The 21,255-nt window shown below is 39.5% G+C and overlaps 1 protein-coding gene across 1 annotated transcript in view; it reads left to right on the plus strand.

Moving 5' to 3' along the window:
- Positions 1–21,255, plus strand: part of PRKCH (protein kinase C eta) — a 104,307-nt gene that overhangs the window by 43,283 nt on the left and 39,769 nt on the right. The window contains exons 6-10 of the mRNA XM_083370223.1: positions 1,117–1,246; positions 3,233–3,360; positions 7,114–7,257; positions 8,346–8,519; positions 15,217–15,371. Coding sequence (XP_083226349.1) covers positions 1,117–1,246; positions 3,233–3,360; positions 7,114–7,257; positions 8,346–8,519; positions 15,217–15,371 — 731 coding nt within the window. The remainder of the gene's footprint in view (positions 1–1,116; positions 1,247–3,232; positions 3,361–7,113; positions 7,258–8,345; positions 8,520–15,216; positions 15,372–21,255) is intronic.

Genomic DNA, 21,255 nt, shown 5'->3' on the forward strand with positions numbered 1-21,255 from the left:
AAGTGTTACAACTTTTGTGCTACTTTTATGTATAGCAGTTCAGCTGAAGCATTATATCTGATGTGGAATTATGTCATGGTATTTGCAAAACAATTGTTTATTTTACCATCTGGATGAATTTAGGATTCATGTTCAAAAGGACACATGGATGTTTTCTTGATCATTGTATCATTTGAGAAGAGAGATGGGAAAGATTAGGACTGAATGTTTCTCAGGTTAAGGATTCCTTCATGTGGAAACTAGATCAAGAAGAATCTAGCTTGAATACCCTGAAATATTGGTTTTCTGAATGTGGGGAGTTTGGATGTAAAAGTAATTTAATTGACTCTGAACTGTTTGACAGCCCAGCATAAAATTGCCCTTATTTTAGAGTAGCTGTTAAGTTACCTGAAACTTGTGCTGACATCAATTAAAAGTCTGAACGCTAATCAGATGGTGATTTTTACTGTTTGGATGGGGAGAGCATCTGGGTTTATTCTGTTTTGGGCGAGCCATTTTTCAGCCTCAAAATCAAGCTAGATATGATTTGATTTCTTTTGTGAGAAGAGATGGCAGATCCTGTTTTTTTCTTTAACAAGTAACCATAACTGGCATGTTTGGGACCAGTTGAATCAAAGACACAAATTGTGACTGGTGGTGGGGGAAGGACTTTAACTTTGGGGTCCTTGGTGCTCTCTCTGTTTTCTTGCAGATATTTCATTACCCAAATAGGTAACATCATTGATAATGAAATGTAATGCAAGAAAACAACCAAGCTTGGAGAGCACTAAGGACTGCACAGTTCAATACTGAATTACAAATATTCTCTTTTTTGGAACTTTAACTTCTCGTCCTAACTGGTATTCCTAACTGATATTCATTCCTTCTGCCCAAATTATTTGCCGTGAGGAGAAAACTCATGAGACCAACTTTATGCCATAGAAACATTAAAAAAAAACTCCTAGGCCAACTCACCCTGGCTCTCTCTTTTCTTCCTTTACTTATCAAATGGGGGCAATAACATTCTGCATCTGCCTTGCTTGAAGAACTGCAAATTGAAAAATAAGGATTTGGTCAACCGTTATTATTTTATCACTTATTACCAACTTGTTTCTTTCACTGCTTTTTCTTCCTCAGATTTCTGAGCAGAGGTTTGGAATCAATATCCCACACAAGTTCAGAATCCACAATTACAAAGTGCCGACCTTTTGTGATCACTGTGGTTCTCTCCTCTGGGGAATCTTGCGACAAGGGCTTCAGTGTAAAAGTAAGTGGAAAGTCTGCATATCTCTGGGGAATTTGTTTAGTTTTCCTGTCCTGAATTGTGGGGGGGGGGGCATACTTTCCAAAGATAACTACAACAGAATAACAAACTTGGAAGGTGTTCTGTACCAGCCTGCTACCGGCCCTGAAGGCAGGGACAACCCCTTTTACAAGAAGGCAAGAGGCTGGAATTACGCCTGCCAAATTTATTGCTACAAAAACAAATGGAACAAGACAAACCAAGAAACAGGAGCTTTAAGAAACAGGAACTATCCAAGCGGTTGCCTTCAGCAAACCAGCCCTCCCACACATTCCCCTTATATAGAGTTCAGGGCGTGGCTTCTCTCTGCCTCCTTCCGAGGAGCCCCATTGCCTTCCTCTGTTTACTCCTAATTGACTGCCTCCTGCGTCAGGCGTCCTTGAACAGGGCCAGCTGTGGGTCATCTTCATCCACGCTGTCAGGCTCACACAGCTGGGTCTCCGTGGTGACCAAGTGGGAGGGGCCTGGCTGAGGGGTCTCATCAGCAAGATCTTCAACCCCCTCAGCAAGGTCTTCAACACCCCCCTCCTCCTCTGAGTCGTCCGACCCAACTGCCAAACCCACAAGCTGACCCTGAATCACAACAGAAGGGACCTTGGAGGCCTTTTAGTTCAACCCCCTACTCAGGCAGGAAACCCTATACCATTTCAGACAAATGGTTGTCCAAGCTCTTCTTAAAAACTTCCAGTGTAGGAAATTTCTCCTTAGTACTTGGTTGTTTCTCTCCTTGATTAGTTTCCATCCATTGCTTCTTGTCCTGCCTTCAGGTGCTCTGGAAAATAGCTTGGCTCCCTCTTCTTTGTGGCAGCCCCTGAGATATTGAAACACTGCTATTTGGCAGAGCAGTCAGAAAGTGACAGTACTGAAGGCAGGACAATACTAAAGACAGAAACAAACTAGAACCAAGGAGGAATTTCCCAGAAGTTAGAACAATTAATCAGTGGAACAACTTTCCTCCAGAAGTTGTGGATGGTCCAATATTGGAGATTTTAAAGAAGAGATTGGACAACCATTGTCTGAAATGGTATGGAGTTCCTATTTGAGCAGGGGGTTGGACTAGAAAAAAGTCCCTTCCAATTCTTTTATTCTGAAGTTGAGAGTGCTGGGATATCAGGATATCTGGGTAGAGCTAGGTTTTCCCCCACTGGTATATAAATGAAAACTTGTACACTGTTTGCCTTTTATTTTAATTTCTTCTCCCAGCACAGGAAATCACATCTGACGTTTTTCAGCAATATGCTGCCTAATTTTACTGCTAAATTCCTGGGGCTCTAGGGACTGCTGAAATGCCTTTGCTCTAAAAGAATAAAGGATAGAAATGGCAAGGAAAGGGACTTTGATTTTCTTTATTTCCATATTGTGTTCAATTAAGGTAGATATTGATTTGCATGTTAAATGTGAACTGAGGGTTTTAAATTATGTACAAACTAAGTATTATAAATAAGTATGATGATTGAGAATCTTCATAGACATGAAGTTCAGATATGGAACAAATTCAGGGGAAGTGATGGGGTCTCTTTTCATGGAACTAGGAGTCTTCAAACTTAGCAACTTTAAAATTTGTGGATTTTAACTTCCAGAATTTCTCAGCCAGCCATCCTTCATGTCCACAAGTCTTAAAGTTTGGAGACCCCTGAGCTGGATGAATAGCAGCTGAGGTATATTGTACTCAACTCTTGTGCTGCAGATTCACTATTAAACAGGGAAGGTAAAATGATATTCATCAAACTGGTGTGTAGCGAGCATCCTATATTTTGTTTAATATTCATTAAATAAAGCACAACTGCTTGGATTCATGTGATATGATTGAACACTCTGCAGAAACCTTGATTTGTGATTCAAATGGAAGGAATAAGGATTGGATTTCTCTCATGCATTCCCATGCTGTCTTTAGGAAAGAAACACCATTTACTTCTTGTTCCAATGTCCATGTTTGTTTTCACTTTTCAGTGTGTAAAATAAATGTACATATTCGGTGTGAATCCAATGTAGCCCCAAACTGTGGGGTGAATGCAGCAGAACTAGCCAAGACGTTGGCATGTATGGGACTGCAGCCTGGAAATATCTCTCCAAATGGGGTAAGGACTTTGTTTTATTTTTTATTTTTATTTTTTATTTTAATTCCATTTATATCCTGCTGCTGGCGTCGACTCCCCTCCGCCCTGTGCGTTCCCACAGAGAGGGCCTCCTCCGGGTGCCTCCGATCAGAGAATGCCGGCTGGTGGCCCCCAGGGGGAGGGCCTTCTCTGTGGGCACCCCGGCTTTGTGGAATCAACTGCCGGTTGAGCTCCGGATGGCACCGGATCTCCGCTCCTTCCGGTGCGGGTTAAAGACCCATTTATTTGAACAAGCTGGCCTGGCCTGATGGGGAGTTAACTTAGGGTTTTAATATTTGTATATTTTTACTGTTTTACTTGGGTAATAATTTAATTTTTTCTTAACTTTTGTATTTTTGTATTTTTATTTATGCCCTGTTCACCGCCCTGAGTCCTTCGGGAGAAGGGCGGTATAAAAATTTAATAAACTATAAACTAACTATAAACTATCCCGCCCTTCTCCGAAGACTCAGGGCGGCTTACAAGCTTAGCAGTAGCCTTCATTCTATGTATATGCCTGCTTATTAGGGCTTTCATACACCCCCCAAGCGGCATTATTACAAAGTCAGCTTAATTGCCCCCAACAATCTGGGTCCTCATTTTACCTACCTCGGAAGGATGGAAGGCTGAGTCAACCTTGAGCCTGGTGGGACTTGAACCTGCACTAATTGCAGGCAGCTGGTGTTACTTAAGGAGGCATTAGCCCACTGCTCCACCAAGGCTTTTCCCTCCTCTTCTTCTCCACAGTGAATTGGATTTAAAAAATCCTTTGTACATATGTTACTTTGGATATGCACTGCAGGATAGATCAGAATCATGACTGTTCATGCATACCCAGCATGTTATTCCCTTTCAGGGTAAGCAACAGAAAGGAATACAAAATAGTAGCCTTATTCCTTTCCCCATCTTTAGTAAACATTGTATCAAGGTACAGGGTACACATTCATTTACTTGCTTTAGGTTTTGACCTGTTGTATAATTAGAAATTATTGATTTCATGTATTTACCAAATGTTCCAACTTGGTCTTTCAGTCTTTAATTTTCAGTTTGATACAGGGAGTGCAGAATTATTAGGCAAGTTGTATTTTTGAGGATTAATTTTATTATTGAACAACAACCATGTTCTCAATGAACCCAAAAAACTCATTAATATCAAAGCTGAATATTTTTGGAAGTAGTTTTTAGCTTGTTTTTAGTTATAGCTATTTTAGGGGGATATCTGTGTGTGCAGGTGACTATTACTGTGCATAATTATTAGGCAACTTAACAAAAAACAAATATATACCCATTTCAATTATTTATTTTTACCAGTGAAACCAATATAACATCTCAACATTCACAAATATACATTTCTGACATTCAAAAACATAACAAAAACAAATCAGTGACCAATATAGCCACCTTTCTTTGCAAGGACACTCAAAAGCCTGCCATCCATGGATTCTGTCAGTGTTTTGATCTGTTCACCATCAACATTGCGTGCAGCAGCAACCACAGCCTCCCAGACACTGTTCAGAGAGGTGTACTGTTTTCCCTCCTTGTAAATCTCACATTTGATGATGGACCACAGGTTCTCAATGGGGTTCAGATCAGGTGAACAAGGAGGCCATGTCATTAGATTTCCTTCTTTTATACCCTTTCTTGCCAGCCACGCTGTGGAGTACTTGGACGCGTGTGATGGAGCATTGTCCTGCATGAAAATCATGTTTTTCTTGAAGGATGCAGACTTCTTCCTGTACCACTGCTTGAAGAAGGTGTCTTCCAGAAACTGGCAGTAGGACTGGGAGTTGAGCTTGACTCCATCCTCAACCCGAAAAGGCCCCACAAGCTCATCTTTGATGATTCCAGCCCAAACCAGTACTCCACCTCCACCTTGCTGGCGTCTGAGTCGGACTGGAGCTCTCTGCCCTTTACCAATCCAGCCACGGGCCCATCCATCTGGCCCATCAAGACTCACTCTCATTTCATCAGTCCATAAAACCTTAGAAAAATCAGTCTTGAGATATTTCTTGGCCCAGTCTTGACGTTTCAGCTTGTGTGTCTTGTTCAGTGGTGGTCGTCTTTCAGCCTTTCTTACCTTGGCCATGTCTCTGAGTATTGCACACCTTGTGCTTTTGGGCACTCCAGTGATGTTGCAGCTCTGAAATATGGCCAAACTGGTGGCAAGTGGCATCTTGGCAGCTGCACGCTTGACTTTTCTCAGTTCATGGGCAGTTATTTTGCGCCTTGGTTTCTCCACACGCTTCTTGCGACCCTGTTGACTATTTTGAATGAAACGCTTGATTGTTCGATGATCACGCTTCAGAAGCTTTGCAATTTTAAGAGTGCTGCATCCCTCTGCAAGATATCTCACTATTTTTGACTTTTCTGAGCCTGTCAAGTCCTTCTTTTGACCCATTTTGCCAAAGGAAAGGAAGTTGCCTAATAATTATGCACACCTGATACAGGGTGTTGATGTCATTAGACCACACCCCTTCTCATTACAGAGATGCACATCACCTAATATGCTTAATTGGTAGTAGGCTTTCGAGCCTATACAGCTTGGAGTAAGACAACATGCATAAAGAGGATGATGTGGTCAAAATACTCATTTGCCTAATAATTCTGCACTCCCTGTACATTTGTGCATAATTCTGGGAATCATTCAGGTTTTCAGCCAAGAACAAGTCATCATCTACATACAAATCCACATACGTTTACGTCCTTGAGCAGTATGTTACCATAATTTTAATTTAATTTAATAATATTTCTATACCGCCCTTCTCCCTGAGGACTCAGGGCGGTTCACAGGGCAAGAGTAAAATACAAAATACAAATATTAAAAAGAAATTAAATGATTGCCCAATTTTAAAACAATTGATATACAATTATAAAACCCCAAAGATAAAATTAAGAATACAAAAAATAAAAAACCCCACCAATCCCCATCAGGCTAGGCTGGCTTGTACAAACAAAAACGTCTTGAGATCGCGACGAAAGGAGCGAAGATCGGGCGCCATCCGGAGCTCTACCGGTAACTGATTCCACAGCTCCGGAGCGCCCACAGAGAAGGATCTCCCCCTGGGGGCCACCAATCGACATTCTCTGATCGGTGGCACCCTGAGGAGGCCCTCTCTGTGGGAACGCACAGGGCGCAGGGAGCTTGATGCCGGCAGCAGATGTTCCCTGAGGTACTCCATAAGCATTCCTTATACATTTATTCATAAATTCATTACACCTTAAAGGTGATATCAAGCACCCTTGTCTTTACTAATTATTCATTATTGAGCTAAGCATTCACTGAGCTTTCAATTAATTTTCATGCATGGTTTATTTCCATCATATACCACTCCTATTGTATTTAGCAATCAACCTTCAACTCCATACTTGTATCATATGTTCTGTAATTCAAGTCAATTCAGTTTATTTCACACTTGCTTTAGATCAACAAACATACAATACATTTTCCATTCATATCTGGGCTTCCCCCCCCCTTAAAGAATAGTTCTACTCTCTAAAGCGGAACTGGGTGAACTAGAAATTTTGGACTACAATCCCCATTAGGTCAAGCCAATTTATTTATGAGGTTTGATGTCCAAAACGTCCAGTTCATGCCATGTTCAAAGTGTTATTCCTCCCCCCCCCAGACAGGTTCCCCCCCCCCAAAAAAAATTGAGTTTCTGAACTTGAAAGGCACTGAGAAAATTTGGGGTGCTGTCTTGCAAAAAGCAACTCATGGCTATTTAATGTTTACAGAAATTAGTCTCAAGATCAACCCTGAGACGTCAGAAAAAAGACAGCACAAAGGATGGCAATGGGATGGTTGAAGTCTCAGCCAGTAGGCTTAAAATTGAAGATCTAATATTCATCAGAGTGCTGGGAAAGGGCAGTTTTGGAAAGGTAAGTGTTTCTGTTGAGATTTGAAGTCTCCATACTGGTGTTACCTTTGGTTATTTGAAATGAATCTGCATTAAAGGAAGGTTTAGTTGGACCAGGCTGCATTCATGTTTTGTGGTAATCTCTGACTGTAGTTTGATTTTTGTCTTAAAAAGTAATAGCTTCTAAATTATTTCTTATAACACAAGCACAAAATTTTAATCTTGGCAGGATTTTTGTTTTGAACCATGACACCTGCTTAGCTCTCCCACCTTTATAAGAAATAGCATTAAGGGTATAACATTCATTAAGAGACCCTGTATCATGTCCCTTTAAATTGTAAAGATGTTTTCTGTTATTAAAACTTCAGTAAACGTTAAATCAAAATGAAGTTTTCTTTCATTCTTGTGTTTTACATTGTTTTCACTAAGTTTTCAGTGGAGTCTTAGGCCTCAACTGTTCTTCATATGCAACTACTAACAGGTCATTATTTAAAAGCTGTTGTGGTCCTCAAACCAAATAAAGGTGCATATCCCTTGTTTATAGCTTAGCATCCTGTGTGGACTCAGCCAATGTGTTTTTTTAGTCAGAGAGCCCCATCTAATGTCATGTGACTTACAGGTAGTCCTTGAGTTATGATGGTAATGGAGCCTGCTCATAATCCGTGACAATTGTAAATCGGGTCCCCCCATGTGATTGACCTAATTTTATGACCTTTTTGTGACAGTTGTTAAGTGAATCACTGCAGTCATTAAATGAACCAATGGTTTGCTGTGGGTGTGGTTTGAATTAAATGCTGGTTTTCAGCAAAACCACTGTAAAGCAGTCATGTGGCTGTGGGACTCTGCAAACAGCAACCAATGTGGCCCGGTTGTGGAGTGCTTGAAATGCAGTCCCATTACTGTGGGAGTCCCCAACTGCTAGCATTGTCATAACTTCAAGCGGTTGCTAAGCAACCAGTCGTAAGTTGAGTACTACTTAGTTTCTGAACAAGTACACCTAGGTTTGACCCGTTGGCAGGAAACAGCATGTCTTGCTGTTTCTGAGATACTTCCATAATTATTTGTTTTCTTTTGCTTTGAATTAAAAATCCTGCTTTGTGGCAAACTTAGGTAATGCTGGCTAAAACAAAAGAGACAGGATATCTTTATGCCATCAAAGTGCTGAAGAAAGATGTAATTCTGCAAGATGATGATGTGGAGTGTACTCTGACAGAAAAGCGGATCCTGACTTTAGCAAGAAACCATCCTTTCCTCACTCAGCTTTTCTGCTGTTTTCAGACCGCTGTAAGTATTCCTTACAACTTCAGGAGGGGTGAAGGCTTACCAGTTATGAATCGTTGCAGCAATTCTTTTTTTTTTAACCTTCTTCATGGTTTTATGTAGAAAGAAGAAAATCACGAGCTCACAAATCAAAAAGACATTGAATTCTCATTGACCTGAATAAGGAGTCTTGCATTCCCTCCTTTCCACACTGAAAACATCAGCATGATCAAAAAATAAAAATACTTTTTGAAAAAAAGACTTACATAAGACTTTGTGTAAGCAGTGATCCTGCAGTTTTTCTAGAATCAAAATGAAATTACAAACTGAAGAGTCCCTAGAGACCAACTAGTTCTTATGTGATACAAAAATGTGGAGCTGGAGTATCTGCCAGACGTACCCAGATTTTGAATAAAATACAAATAGAATAGAATAGAGCTGGAAGGGACCTTGGAGGTCTTCTAGTCCAGCCCCCTGCTCAAGCAGGAGAACCTATACCATTTCAGACAGTGACTGTCTAGTCCAGGGGTCAGCAACCTGAAACAGTGAAAGAGCCACTCGGAACCGGTTCCCTCACAAAAGGAAAAACTGGGAGCCGCAAAAAAATGTGCGTGCATGCGCGTACATGCACACATGCGCAGAACAGGGTTTGACTGAAGAGTGGAGCCAAGGCAAAATATGCACCTACCCTGCATATTTGAATTGATTTGTTGAAATTTTTTAGTCCCACTTTTTTTGGGGGGACTGCACATGGCAGAGGACTGGGAGCCGCAGGAGATGGTTGAAAGAGCCGCATGCGGCTCCAGAGCCGCGGGATGCAGACCTGTGGTCTAGTCTCCTTAAAAACCTCCAGTGATGGGGCACCCACTATTTGTGAAGACAAGCTGTTCCATTGGTTAATTGTCCTCACTGATGGGAAGTTTCTCCTTAATTCCTGATTGTTTCTCTTTTTGGTCAGTTACCATCCATTGTTTCTTGTCCCGTCCTCTGGTGCTTTAGGGAATAATTTGACCCCCTGTTCTTTGTGGCAGCCCCTCAAATACTGCAATACTGTTATCATGTCACCCCTGTTTCTTCTTCTTTTTATGAAGCCATTCTTCATATGTTTCAGTCTCCAGGCCTTTGATCTTTCATTCCAACTTTTTAAAAATTGTTTCCTTTCTGATAAACGTTTCTTCCTTGAAATCAAAATGTTATCCAACCCATCTGAGCTGAGGTTGCTTTACTTAGGAGAAGGGGAAATATGTTTGCATCTGCATTTCCTTCCACTGTTCATGTAGTGGGAGTATTTATATATGCCACGTTGAATTATACAAAATAGAAAAGTGATGATGATAATGATGATGATTGTAATGTGTCTATGTCTACTCTGACATCATCATTACAAAGAATATTATTCATATTTTCAGAGGACCTGCTGATCCTGCATTGTGGTACTTGCCATCAATTATAAGGAATATGCAGACACTGAACAAACTGATCAGTCCTTACTCACCAGCATACAATGTTAGCTTCTTTGTTGAGACAAGTCCTATTGACAGCATATCCATGCTGTTTTCTTAGAAACAATACAATAACTGTCTGTTGCATAAAGGATAGTTTTTGACTTCCCAGTCTAGTCTATAGGTCTGGGATATCTTGATGGTTTCCCATCCAAGCACCAACCAGGTCTCACCTGCTTAGCTTTTTTGATATCAGCTAATGTTGGCTAGGTTTTGTCATTTTCTATAGAATTTAAAAGAATATTTGTATATGTGTCTATTCAAGTGGGAATCATTTTGGTTTCCTGAGACACAAAGGTCAATGCCCTCAAGACAGCTTTCTTTGAACTAAGGGATTAGAAAGACTAATTTCATAATTAAACAACCAATCTGGAATTTGTTAGGTCATTTAATTGCACAGAGGCAATTCTTGCTTAAAGGCTACTTGTTCAGCAACGATTCAAAGTTATGACAATGCTGTACCAGGAGACTTACAACAGGTCCTCATAGTGGCAGTCGGCACAATGTCCCCATGGTCATCTGATCTCTGTTTGGGCACTTTGCACCACAATTGCTCAGTTGTGGCAATTATGATGTTGCAGTGTCCCAATATCACATGGTCACCATTTGCAACCTTCGTAGCTGACTTCTGGCAAGCAAAATCAAGGGGAAGTTAGCAGAAGGTCACAAATAGTGATCTTATAACTGCATGACACTTTGGCTGTGTAGGATTTGCCTAATGACAGCAACTAGGACTGCTGTAACTGCCGTCGTAAGTCAGTGCCATAACATGATGCCCTGCTTTATAACTGTGTCACTTGGCAACGGAATTCCCAGTCCTAATTAGCATTGAGAATTGCCTATATCTCCTGGATTAAGCACAAAACAAGACCTCTTATCACACGTGTTATTAACCTGTTTATATAAGCTTGTTGGTGTTGCATCTAGCCAGCTGCTATGTTGTTAATGTTGCCACTTTACAGAGAATTTTTTCTGCCCCCTCAACTTTTACTGTTCTTTCCTTTTCCTTTGCTCTTCCCATAAAGCAGTGTACATAGGATATTCCTTCCTTGAGATTAAACTCCATGAATCTGATCCACAAAATATGTACAATGTAAAAAAGGTTTTGGTTTGTCTTTAAATTACCACTCAAATCTTGTGGCTTAAGTGAGGGTGACCACTAGGTGGCAGTACCTGCATGTGAAAAAGCACAGTTTGTCATCACATGGCCTTTTTAATGGAGAAAGAGATTACAGTAGTTGCAAAGAGTCAGTGGTAACTCTTTAATTCGGTTTCACTACTTTTCATGTTCCTGCCAAAGCACCATGATGTCCTTGTCTTGCCACCGCCCAAGCCTAGGAAGTTGGCACAATGTGTTCTAATGATGACATTTCCTCTAGACTTGTTTTTAATTCCTCTGCCCTTGTCATACGTATATATTAAATCTGCATATCATTAGTTCTAGAAAATTGGCAGCATAAGCTCTTTGTCTAATCTTGCTTTTGGGCCAATTATCAGAAAAAAAGGATTCCAAGATACCTGTTTTAACTGTTTCAACATTATTATGGTGTTATGCTCATCATACTCAAAGTCCATAAATATGTAGATATCTGTATAAATATGGACAAGAAATAATGGAAACTAATCAAGGATAGAAGCAACTAGAAGTAAGGAGAAAATTCCTGACAGTGAGAACAATTAATCAGTGGAACAGCCTGCCTCCAGAAATTGTGGATGCTCCAACACTGGACATTTTTAAGAAGAGATCGGACAAGGATTTGTCTGAAATGGTTTAGGGTTTCCTGCCTGAGCAGAGGGTTGGACTTGAAAATCTCAAAGGTCCCTTCCAACCCTGATATTGTTATTCCGTAATATTTTTTTTAAAAAAAGATTATATAGGTGTGCAGATAGCAAATGATAAATAAATTTAGCTCATTAACCAAATTTTGTAAAGTATCATAGAATCATAGAGTTAGAACAATCCTCAGAGGTCATCCAGTCTTCTTTCCTCTTCCAGTACAGCTTCTTTTACAAATCACTACGTACATAGTCTTTGTTTGAAGAGCTCTAGTGAAGGAGAAGTCACCATTTTATGTTCTAGCTTGTTCCACTGGTTAATAATTCATTTTGTCAAGACATCCCTCATAATGTCTTTATAGTTTCAACTCATTGTTTCTTGTCCTACTCTGTGGAATAACAGAGAATAGTCTTCTGTGTGAACATATGTAAAGCGATTTCTCCTTAGTATTACTTCTATAGCCTAAATATATCCAGATCCTTTATCAGATCCTCATAGAACTTGGTTTCCAGATTCCTCACCTTGCTTATCCTCCTTTGAATTCAATCAAATTTGACACTGTCCTGTCTGAATTGTGGTTCCCAGAGTTGGATATAGATGGGGCTCACCAGGTCAGTGTAGAATTACTTGGATTTCCTTAGATATTTGTATCAAAATATATATTATCAACTCTTCAGCCATTTAAAGTCTTAAAGACTAGCATCAACAAACTGAATTGTGTCTGGAGAACAATTGGCAACCGATTCAGGTCCTTCAAAAAAGAGAAGAGTTACTCCTAGAACTCATGTTCTGGTTAACATAGTTACCACTCATTAATTGAAAAAAAATGTTTTTTTCAACATATTAAAAAATCAATGAAAGGATTAGTCCACTAATAGGAGAAAATGGCAAGAAAGTGATGGGCAGCAGAAGAAAGTGGAAATGCTTAATTCATTCTTTACATCTGTCTTCATGGGAAAGGGAAAAATAGCTCAGCCTACCAAAAGCAGAGCTGTAGAAGACAGACTAGGAACAGAAGTCAAAATAGGAAAGAAAATGGTAAGACAACACCTGTTAACCCTAGATGAGTTCAAAGCACCAGGGTCAGATGGATTATATTCCAGAATTCTGAAAGAATTGGCAGACGTGTTCTCGCAGCCACTGAACTGTATCTTTCAAAGATCCTGGAGCACTGGGGAACTACCAGAGGACTGGGAAAGAGCTGATGTGGTTCCCATCTTTTTTTAAAAAAATGGATCCAGGAAACTACAGACCAAATCTGTATGACATCAATACCTGGGAAGGTGCTGGAAAATATAATCAAGCAACTGATCTGCAAACATCTAGAAGCAAGCAAAGCTATTACTAAAAGTCAACATGAGTTCTTCAAAAGCAGATCATGCCAGATAAATATTATTGCATTCCTTGATCAAGTGACTAAATTAGTGAATCAGCAAAATGCTGTGGATATTGTACAATATACTTGGACTTTAGTAAGACATTTGACCACAAGTTTAACCACAACCTCTTTCTTGTTAAGATAAAAAAATGTGAGATAGACAGATTGATTCAAAATCAACTAACAAACCTCATTCAACATGTAGTCCTCAATGGAACTACATCTACCTGGAGGGGGAGAGGTATCCCAAGATTTTGTCTTGGGCCCAGTGCTTTTCAACATCTTCAAAAGCTTTAGATTTAATTGAGAGGATAGAAGGGGAACTCATAAAATTTTCAGACAACACCGAGTTGGGGCAATAGTCAACACTTTAGAAGATAAACTCAAGATCCAGAAAGATCTTGGCAGACATTTCCTGGTCTAGTTCCCAAGATCACACACAAACCAAGCTTTTGATTTTCTTTGGAAATATTAATTACGGTAAGTAAAATAACTCAGTTTGGAGGAAATATCTGGACATTTTTCCACAAATCCATGCCAAGCTTAAGAGATACTTTCTTTTTCCTGAAGTCAAGATGCAGAGTGTCCAAGGCAATATTTTAAGGGAGAAAATCTTACAAGCAAATTTTCCTTTTTTCTAGATGTATTGATTAATTCAGTGGCACTTAAAATCAGGTACTTCTGTCTATCTCAGGAGTGCAGAAAATATAATTCACTTGCCTTCTTTTTGTAGACCATAGAATTCCTCCTCTCCGTCAACCAGGCTTGTCTCTTTAGGGGCCTTCAGACAAAGATAAATTTAAGCAAATTTTAAGGGAAGAAATGGGTACCTAAGTCTTGCTACCCAAATGAGATTCCTTTGTATTTTGGCTTCACTCACCAATGGATTGTACCCACTGAAATTTTGTAAAGTGGTTTCTGTGAGTCTTTTGCTGATAAAGTGTATGTATCTCTGCTTACCTAGTAGTCAATTTCCTCTAAACTAAATACATCTTCTCTTTTAATTTATACTGAAGACATAACCAGGTAGAGCTGCAACTGAACACAAATAATCCGGTCTGCTTCCTATAATTAACGGAATTAGACCTGGACAATGGTCAAATGTCAGCTTTAGGTCCTGCCAAGTCATCAAAGATACATTTTTGGGAAAATGTAGCAAATTGCTACAAGAATTAGAAGTTTTCTCATTAGAACAGGCATAACTGACAAATATTTTTATAGTTGGACCATGTCACATGGTCGGTTCCAGGCAGTAAAGGATCAAATGACATTTTGTAGGGCTGAATAACCTTTGTCATCTATATAATCTGTGCTTGATCTCAGTATAAGTACTTCATTCCACTGTAGAACAAATTGCCTGGCTTCTTTGCCACTACTTAGTCATATCTACACATTGATTGTGTAACTCTTATGGCCAGACAAACTCATTGACTCAACTTTAACAGTTAAGGGATATCTCTTCTTTTCTTGCATTTACCAACAACCAGTATGAAAGTGGGAAGTGCATTTATTTTGTATGTAGACACCATTGTTATTATTAAAATAGAAATATAAAACAATTCACTTTACAGAGGGGACTACCTCACCACTGGTATGCTTGCTTAGTCTTCTGACCAAATGCTACCAGTTGACTAGCAGGTTGAGAACCACCATTTGTTCTACTTTCTTTAAACCAGACTTGCATTTGATAGCTATTCAAATAAAACCCTCTTTCAAATTAGAGGTCAGACCTCCAGTGGCATTTCAAACAAAGAATTATTTTCAATAAAACAGGACACCTGACCTCTCTTTGTCAATACAAGTTCTGAGTGCATGGCAGGAAGTCTGAACTGGGGTTGCAAGGAGAGCAAACCCAGATTTCCAATGTCCAATTAAAGGATTGAATTAGGTTGGTCAAATACTAGGTAGTTTGGTCTATGAAGGTAAAATTCTAAATATTTTGCTGTTTTTGCTGCTCTTTCCATTCTAAGGGATTTTTTTAAAAAAAATAGATTTGGGGAGAGAAAAAGAAATACAATTAATATCTTTCCACTGATGATGGTATCTGGTATTGCTTTTGATCAGGATCGCCTCTTCTTTGTTATGGAGTTTGTGAATGGAGGGGATTTGATGTTCCATATTCAGAAATCCCGTCGCTTTGATGAAGTCCGAGCCAGATTCTATGCTGCAGAAATCATTTCAGCTCTCATGTTCCTTCACGAGAGTGGCATCATTTACAGGTCAGCAAAAAGAATTTTTGATTTGTTGTTTTGTTGTTAGGTTCAATCAAGAGTTGCTTTTTGTTGGAGAGGATTCTTAGTGGTGATTAAAATACCTGCTGGAGCTGATAAATGAGATGGCTTCTTTGTATTTATTGTTGCACTGAAAGAGAAAATTTGATGTATTTAATTGAGTGAGGGCATAGCATTTTGTGGAAGATGGGATTTAATTGGGAGCTGCTCAGACATGGGCAGCTACATGAGCAATCAAATCCCAACTTTTTTAGTTGTTCAGATCTGAGTTGGGAGAAGATTCAGGAGGTCTGCTTGAATGTCCTCAAATGTTGGTGACTGTTATTTTAAAAATGCTTGTTGTGTAGCAATTTGAAATCTACTTTTTTGGGGAAATGGCATAGTCTGTGAGAAGGGAAATGAGACATGGTGACCACGAGGCGCAACATTTGCTGCATATTTGGAAGCAAAATGTTATGTTTGAGTGGAAGAATTATGCAAAGTATTTCCACTGAATTCTGATCCATGTGCATAATAAAAAAATACTTCTGGAACAGGTTGTCCTGTGTGTTAACTTATGTGACACCTCTCTGGATTCTTAGGCTGCCTTACATGCTAGCAGGCCAAGATGATTTTTGTTTTCATTGTATATTGCAATATCACACAGCATAACTGAAACAACCTTTGAACAATTGTATGTAATAAAGTTGGAGAACTGCTCATTGTTCTCCCTAAATGTAGTAGGTTTTGATTTCAGCATCTAATCTATCCCAGGACTCTGTCAATCAAATGGTTCTAAAACCATGTCAAATGTGCAGATTGAATTGTGTTTGCATAATATGAGTTGACACAATGTCTATTTCTTCTGTTCTGTTTTCTTGCATTCTTCCTTCGCTTTATTATAGAGCTTGACATTCATTGATTTTAGGCTCAATAGTAGTCATAAGTTGAGAACTATCTCTAGTTTACATAAATAATCATGGTTTTGATGTAGAAAACATATAATGAAGGAGAGTGAAGAACCAGTTTTCATGCAGTCAAAATTAATTGAAGATACCCAATAAGACATAAATAAGGAAACAGTGTGTGCCAGCTAAGCCCTTTCTTGGAATTGATTAAATCATCTTTTTGTTGCAAAAGACAAATGCAATCTCTTCTGGGATCCCATATATAACATTTTTGAGAGAGACTTGCATGTTTACTGGGAACCATCACTAAGTTCAAGAAAAGTTTTGGTGAGCTGATTAGTATTGCAACCTGGACATTGTTCTTTAAATCTCTTATTTAAAACAAATGTGCAACTCTTCACAAAGCTAATAACTAATAATGAAGCAAATTGCCAGGAAGCGTGTACAGAAAGACAGATTTATATTTTAATGAACGGAATTTTAAGAAATTTGCATTCAATAAAATGAAATTTCTGGAAAAAAGGTTGTTTTTAGATAGACTATTTTTTCTAAAGGGAAAAAAATACTTGTGACATTGATACTAATAGAGACAGTAGACATGCTTAACGGTCTCCTTAGAACAGGCATGTCTTTGTGTCTGTGGAGATTCTCAGTCATCCAGGTCATAGTTATCCCAAAGATGCTTTTTCACGAGGCAACTGGACTTTGTTGTTTTTCTTTGAAGACAGATAAGCCTCCAGGTAGCTTTAACGACTCTCTAAAAGAACGCAAATGACCAGCTGTCTGTAAGGAATATAAATCTTTTCATTCCCCACCATCCAGTCAGAACTGAAGAAGCTTCTTGGATGAGAAGCGAAACGTCTTCAAAGAAAAAACAAGAAAGTCCAGTTGCCTCGTGAAAAAGCATTTTTGGGTTTTCAAGGAAGATGTCTCCTTATCAATAGTCCTCCAAAACAAAACAAAAAAATCTGGCTGAGTGGCCAAGGGCATGGAATGAAGCTGGAGACTCTCCCAGCCCTGAATTGCTACACATTGTGGAAACTGTAGTGTAGTCAAATCATTTTTATCTGGCATGGAATTAAAAATAAAATAAAATAAATTAATCGGTACATATTATATGACATTCTTTTACATTGTAGAAAAGATGTCAAAGATAAGATACTTTTACTCTAGTCAAACCATTTGTTCCAAGATCAGGCAGAAGATACTCAAAATAATGTATGCATTTATGGGCATTTGAATCATGCTTACTAATCCTTGGATTCTGGATGTGCTCTGAGCTTGGATGTTTTCTGGCAGACATTTCATTACCAGGCTAGGTAATATTATCAGTGCCTGGGAGAGTGGAGTTGCATTACTCATCCTGATAATGAAACCTCTGCCAGAAAACATCAAGATTCCAACTGTTTTGTCTTGAGCTACATATTTTTTATGCTAATGGAAGTGGAATCACTGTTATTTCCAAACTCTATGAACCCCTGAGCCCATCTGGAATTTAGGGAGTATGTGATAGGATGGACATTTTCACAAAATGTTAGGCTGCTAACACCCTTGCTCTCTGTCATTCCCTCTTGTCTCCCAAGAATCTCTTGACTGCCTCATCTTTAATAATCCTTTTCCTGGGCAGGTTGACACAATTCCAAACAAAGCAGAGGGCTGCAGCTAACTAGAAGTAAATAACAAAAGCTAGCTTATTGTTTTGCAGCATGCTAGCTTTTCATTATGTTCTGATATGGAAACTATCAACAGATTTAAGATGCGGAGAATGGAATTTGCTAGGCATGTTGGAAATTCAAGATGCATGCATCGTGTGGGATGGTTTAGTTGCTGTGATGGTAGACAGTGAAGGATAAAGGACTGCAGAAATTACCTTTGAAATCAGTCTGAACTTTATTTTTTACTAAACATTGCCGCAGATCTTTCTTCAACTGTGTATGTGAGAGGTGTAATGTTATAGGTCATATAAGAGAGTTTGGTGTGGGCATCAGACTGGGACTGATTTGTTTTGTATAAAAGGCTATTGTACTGCTGGCAGCGCTCTTAACGTTTTCACTATTAATGTTTCTTGATGATATCACACACAGGTTTGAACATGTCTAAATCAGAGGCTTAGGTAAAAGAAGCACGTATCGTCACGTTTTGGGTGGCATGCAGAAAGCATGGTCGTTTGGTAGTGTAGCAGCAATTTTGGATCCTATGATTTCCTTACCTCTTGATAAATTAGAGATCTGCAGCAAAGAAGTTTATTAAGCACATAATGCAGTTTGAATCTCTTATGTTTTACTGCTCTGAAAATAAAGTCACTCTCAGTATTCCCCCTCCCTTTCTTCCCTGTTTAGACATAATACTTGCATATTTCTTGGCATACATCTATTGAAGGCTTGGCATCCTCTAAGTCAAAGCTATGTATTGTTCACCTTACTTTTTAAAAACTGTTGCTCATCCTTCCTTGTTTGGGCAGGTTCTACACAAAGTTTTAATGGCTCTCTCTGGAAATACATACTTGTTCACCAAAGGGTGACATGGAGAAGATGGTCAGGAATTATTTTGATTGGCATAGAAATAATGGGTATATGTTGCAAGTACAATATTTTGTGTAAATATGAGAAACGTCCTGTTGAGATGATCTGTGCAAACAGTGGAACAGTCTACCTACAGAGATGGTGGCTTCTCCATCTTGTGAAGTTTTTTTTTAAAGAAAAAGCTGGATAGCCACCTCTTAACAGTTTTATTGCTTTTCCTGTTAGTCTTATCTTATTCCATATTTCTGATCCTATGAATGTACCAAGAATTCTTATTATTTTCATGATAAACTTGTGAGCATTGGGTTGAGAAAGCCCATTAATCAAATTCTTTGCATGTACATCAACTTGGGTTCAAGCTAGGCTAATGAGTTGGCAGATACTCTACCAAAGAGACTGGAGAGTTTCTGCTGTCAAGGAAGTTAATACTAGGCTAAATGGATTGTTGGTACAAGGTCTATAGAATTGGTTTGTCTCTCTTAAGTAAGATGCATTTTTATTCCTTCCAGAAAATTGCTTTCTGAATGTGTTAGTTTTACTGCAATGGTAAGCAATTTGCATTAGCTCAATTAGTAGGCTGTGCATTTCAAGAAATACTCTGGAAAACATGACTGTGGCAAAAAACAACTAGAAGAATGGATTGGAGGTATGTAAGTTTCCACTGGAAGGGTTTTTTGCTTTTTGTCCTCTAAGGCCTTATGATCACAGTTCCTGTAAAAATGACTGAAGAATCTTTACCCTGGCTCACATATGAATGTGAGTAAGATTTAGTGGGAAAGTGTCTTTCATGCTGCCAGTTTTATTCCTAAGAGGGTATTTGTTAGCCTTTCATAACCAGGCAGAAGTTACTCCCACATTGATAAACCAGTGGAACAGCTTGCCTTCAGACCTTGTGGGTGCTTCACCACTGGAGATTTTGAAGAAGAGACTGGACAGTCACTTGTCTAGAATGGTATAGGATCTCCTGCTTGAGCAAGGGGCTGGACTAGAAGACCTCCAAGGCCCCTTCCAGCTCTATTCTGATTCTGATAGTAATAGTGGCAGGAAGAGGCATTCCTTTTCTTCCAGCCAGTTTTTCATGGCATGTATCTACATTACATTGAGAGGATGGCTTCTTGGTGATGATGACCACCCTTTTGAGTAGCTGTAAAATGAGATTCGATAAAGTGACAGAGGACAGATCTACTCTTGATTCATAAAATTTGTAGAATGTGTATTTCTTCCAAGTTTGGTATCAACCCTGACTGCTCTTTAGAAGGCCAGATCCTGAAGCTGAAACTCAAATCCTTTGGCCACCTAATGAGAAGGAAGGACTCACTGGAGAAGAGCCTAATGCTGGGAAAGATTGAGGGCAATAGAAGAAGGGGACGACAGAGAATGAGGTGGCTTGATGGAGTCACTGAAGCAGTAGGCGTGAGCTTAAATGGACTCCAGAAGATGGTGGAGAACAGGAAGGCCTGGAGGAACATTGTCCATAGGGTCGTGATGGGTTGGACACGACTTTGCAGCTAACAACAACAATTCCCAGTTGCATAGGGAACACTGTCAGTTGCGAGGAAATAAGGCTGAGAGAGGGATTTTCTGCTTAAAGACTCCCTGGAAGTATCTGGTTGTCTGTGCAAGAAACAAAACGCTGGATTAAAATGGGCTTGGTCTGATCCACCAGGGCTTTCTTATGTTTGTGTCTTTTTATTTTTCATGATATTGTTTCTCTCTTTTAATTTTCAAATAAAACGAAATATATCACGAGAGTGGAATCCTAACAAATAAATAAACCATTAGGTGAGTAGCCGGTGATTGCTACTACTACAGCTGTGTCGGGAGCACTGAAACACTTCCAAGTTGAAAGGATTGAGCGGTGATATTACCGTTGCCCAGGGGACGCCGGTGGTTCCTTTCACGTCCCCATAAAGGTGTCAAACAAAGTGGCGCCCATTTATCTACTCAGGGTCACCTGCTTTTGAACTGCTGGGTTGTCAGCAGCTGGAGTGAGTGACGGGAGCTTACCCCGTCCCGTGGCAGCAACCAGGTCTTGAATGTGAGCCTGCCTATCATCAGCCCAGTGTCCTAACCTTGTGAGCAACTGCACTCCTAGTGATTGCTGAGAACTGAATATCACTGTCAGGCCAGAACTCAGCCATAGAGTACTTATTTAAGGCAATAAAAATACAATGTTCAGGTGCTACTATCTCTGTCTTGAACCACATAGATAGTTATTGAGGACCAGTGTTTCTCAGCCTTCGCAAATTTAAGCTGTGCGGGCTTCCACTCCTAGAATACTCCAGCCAGCATAGGGAATTCTAAACTTCCTGAGCCTGGATGCCTTCAGATATGTAGACTTCAACTTCCACAGTTTTCTTCAATGACCACGTCACTTAGGAAAATCCAGGAGTTAAAAGTCCACACCTCTGGAGGGTGCCCACATTGAAGAATGTTGAAATAGGTAATGCTGCCTGGAAGAAT

This window comes from Vipera ursinii (genome assembly GCF_947247035.1).
Source record: "Vipera ursinii genome assembly, chromosome: 1".
NCBI lineage: Eukaryota > Metazoa > Chordata > Lepidosauria > Squamata > Viperidae > Vipera > Vipera ursinii.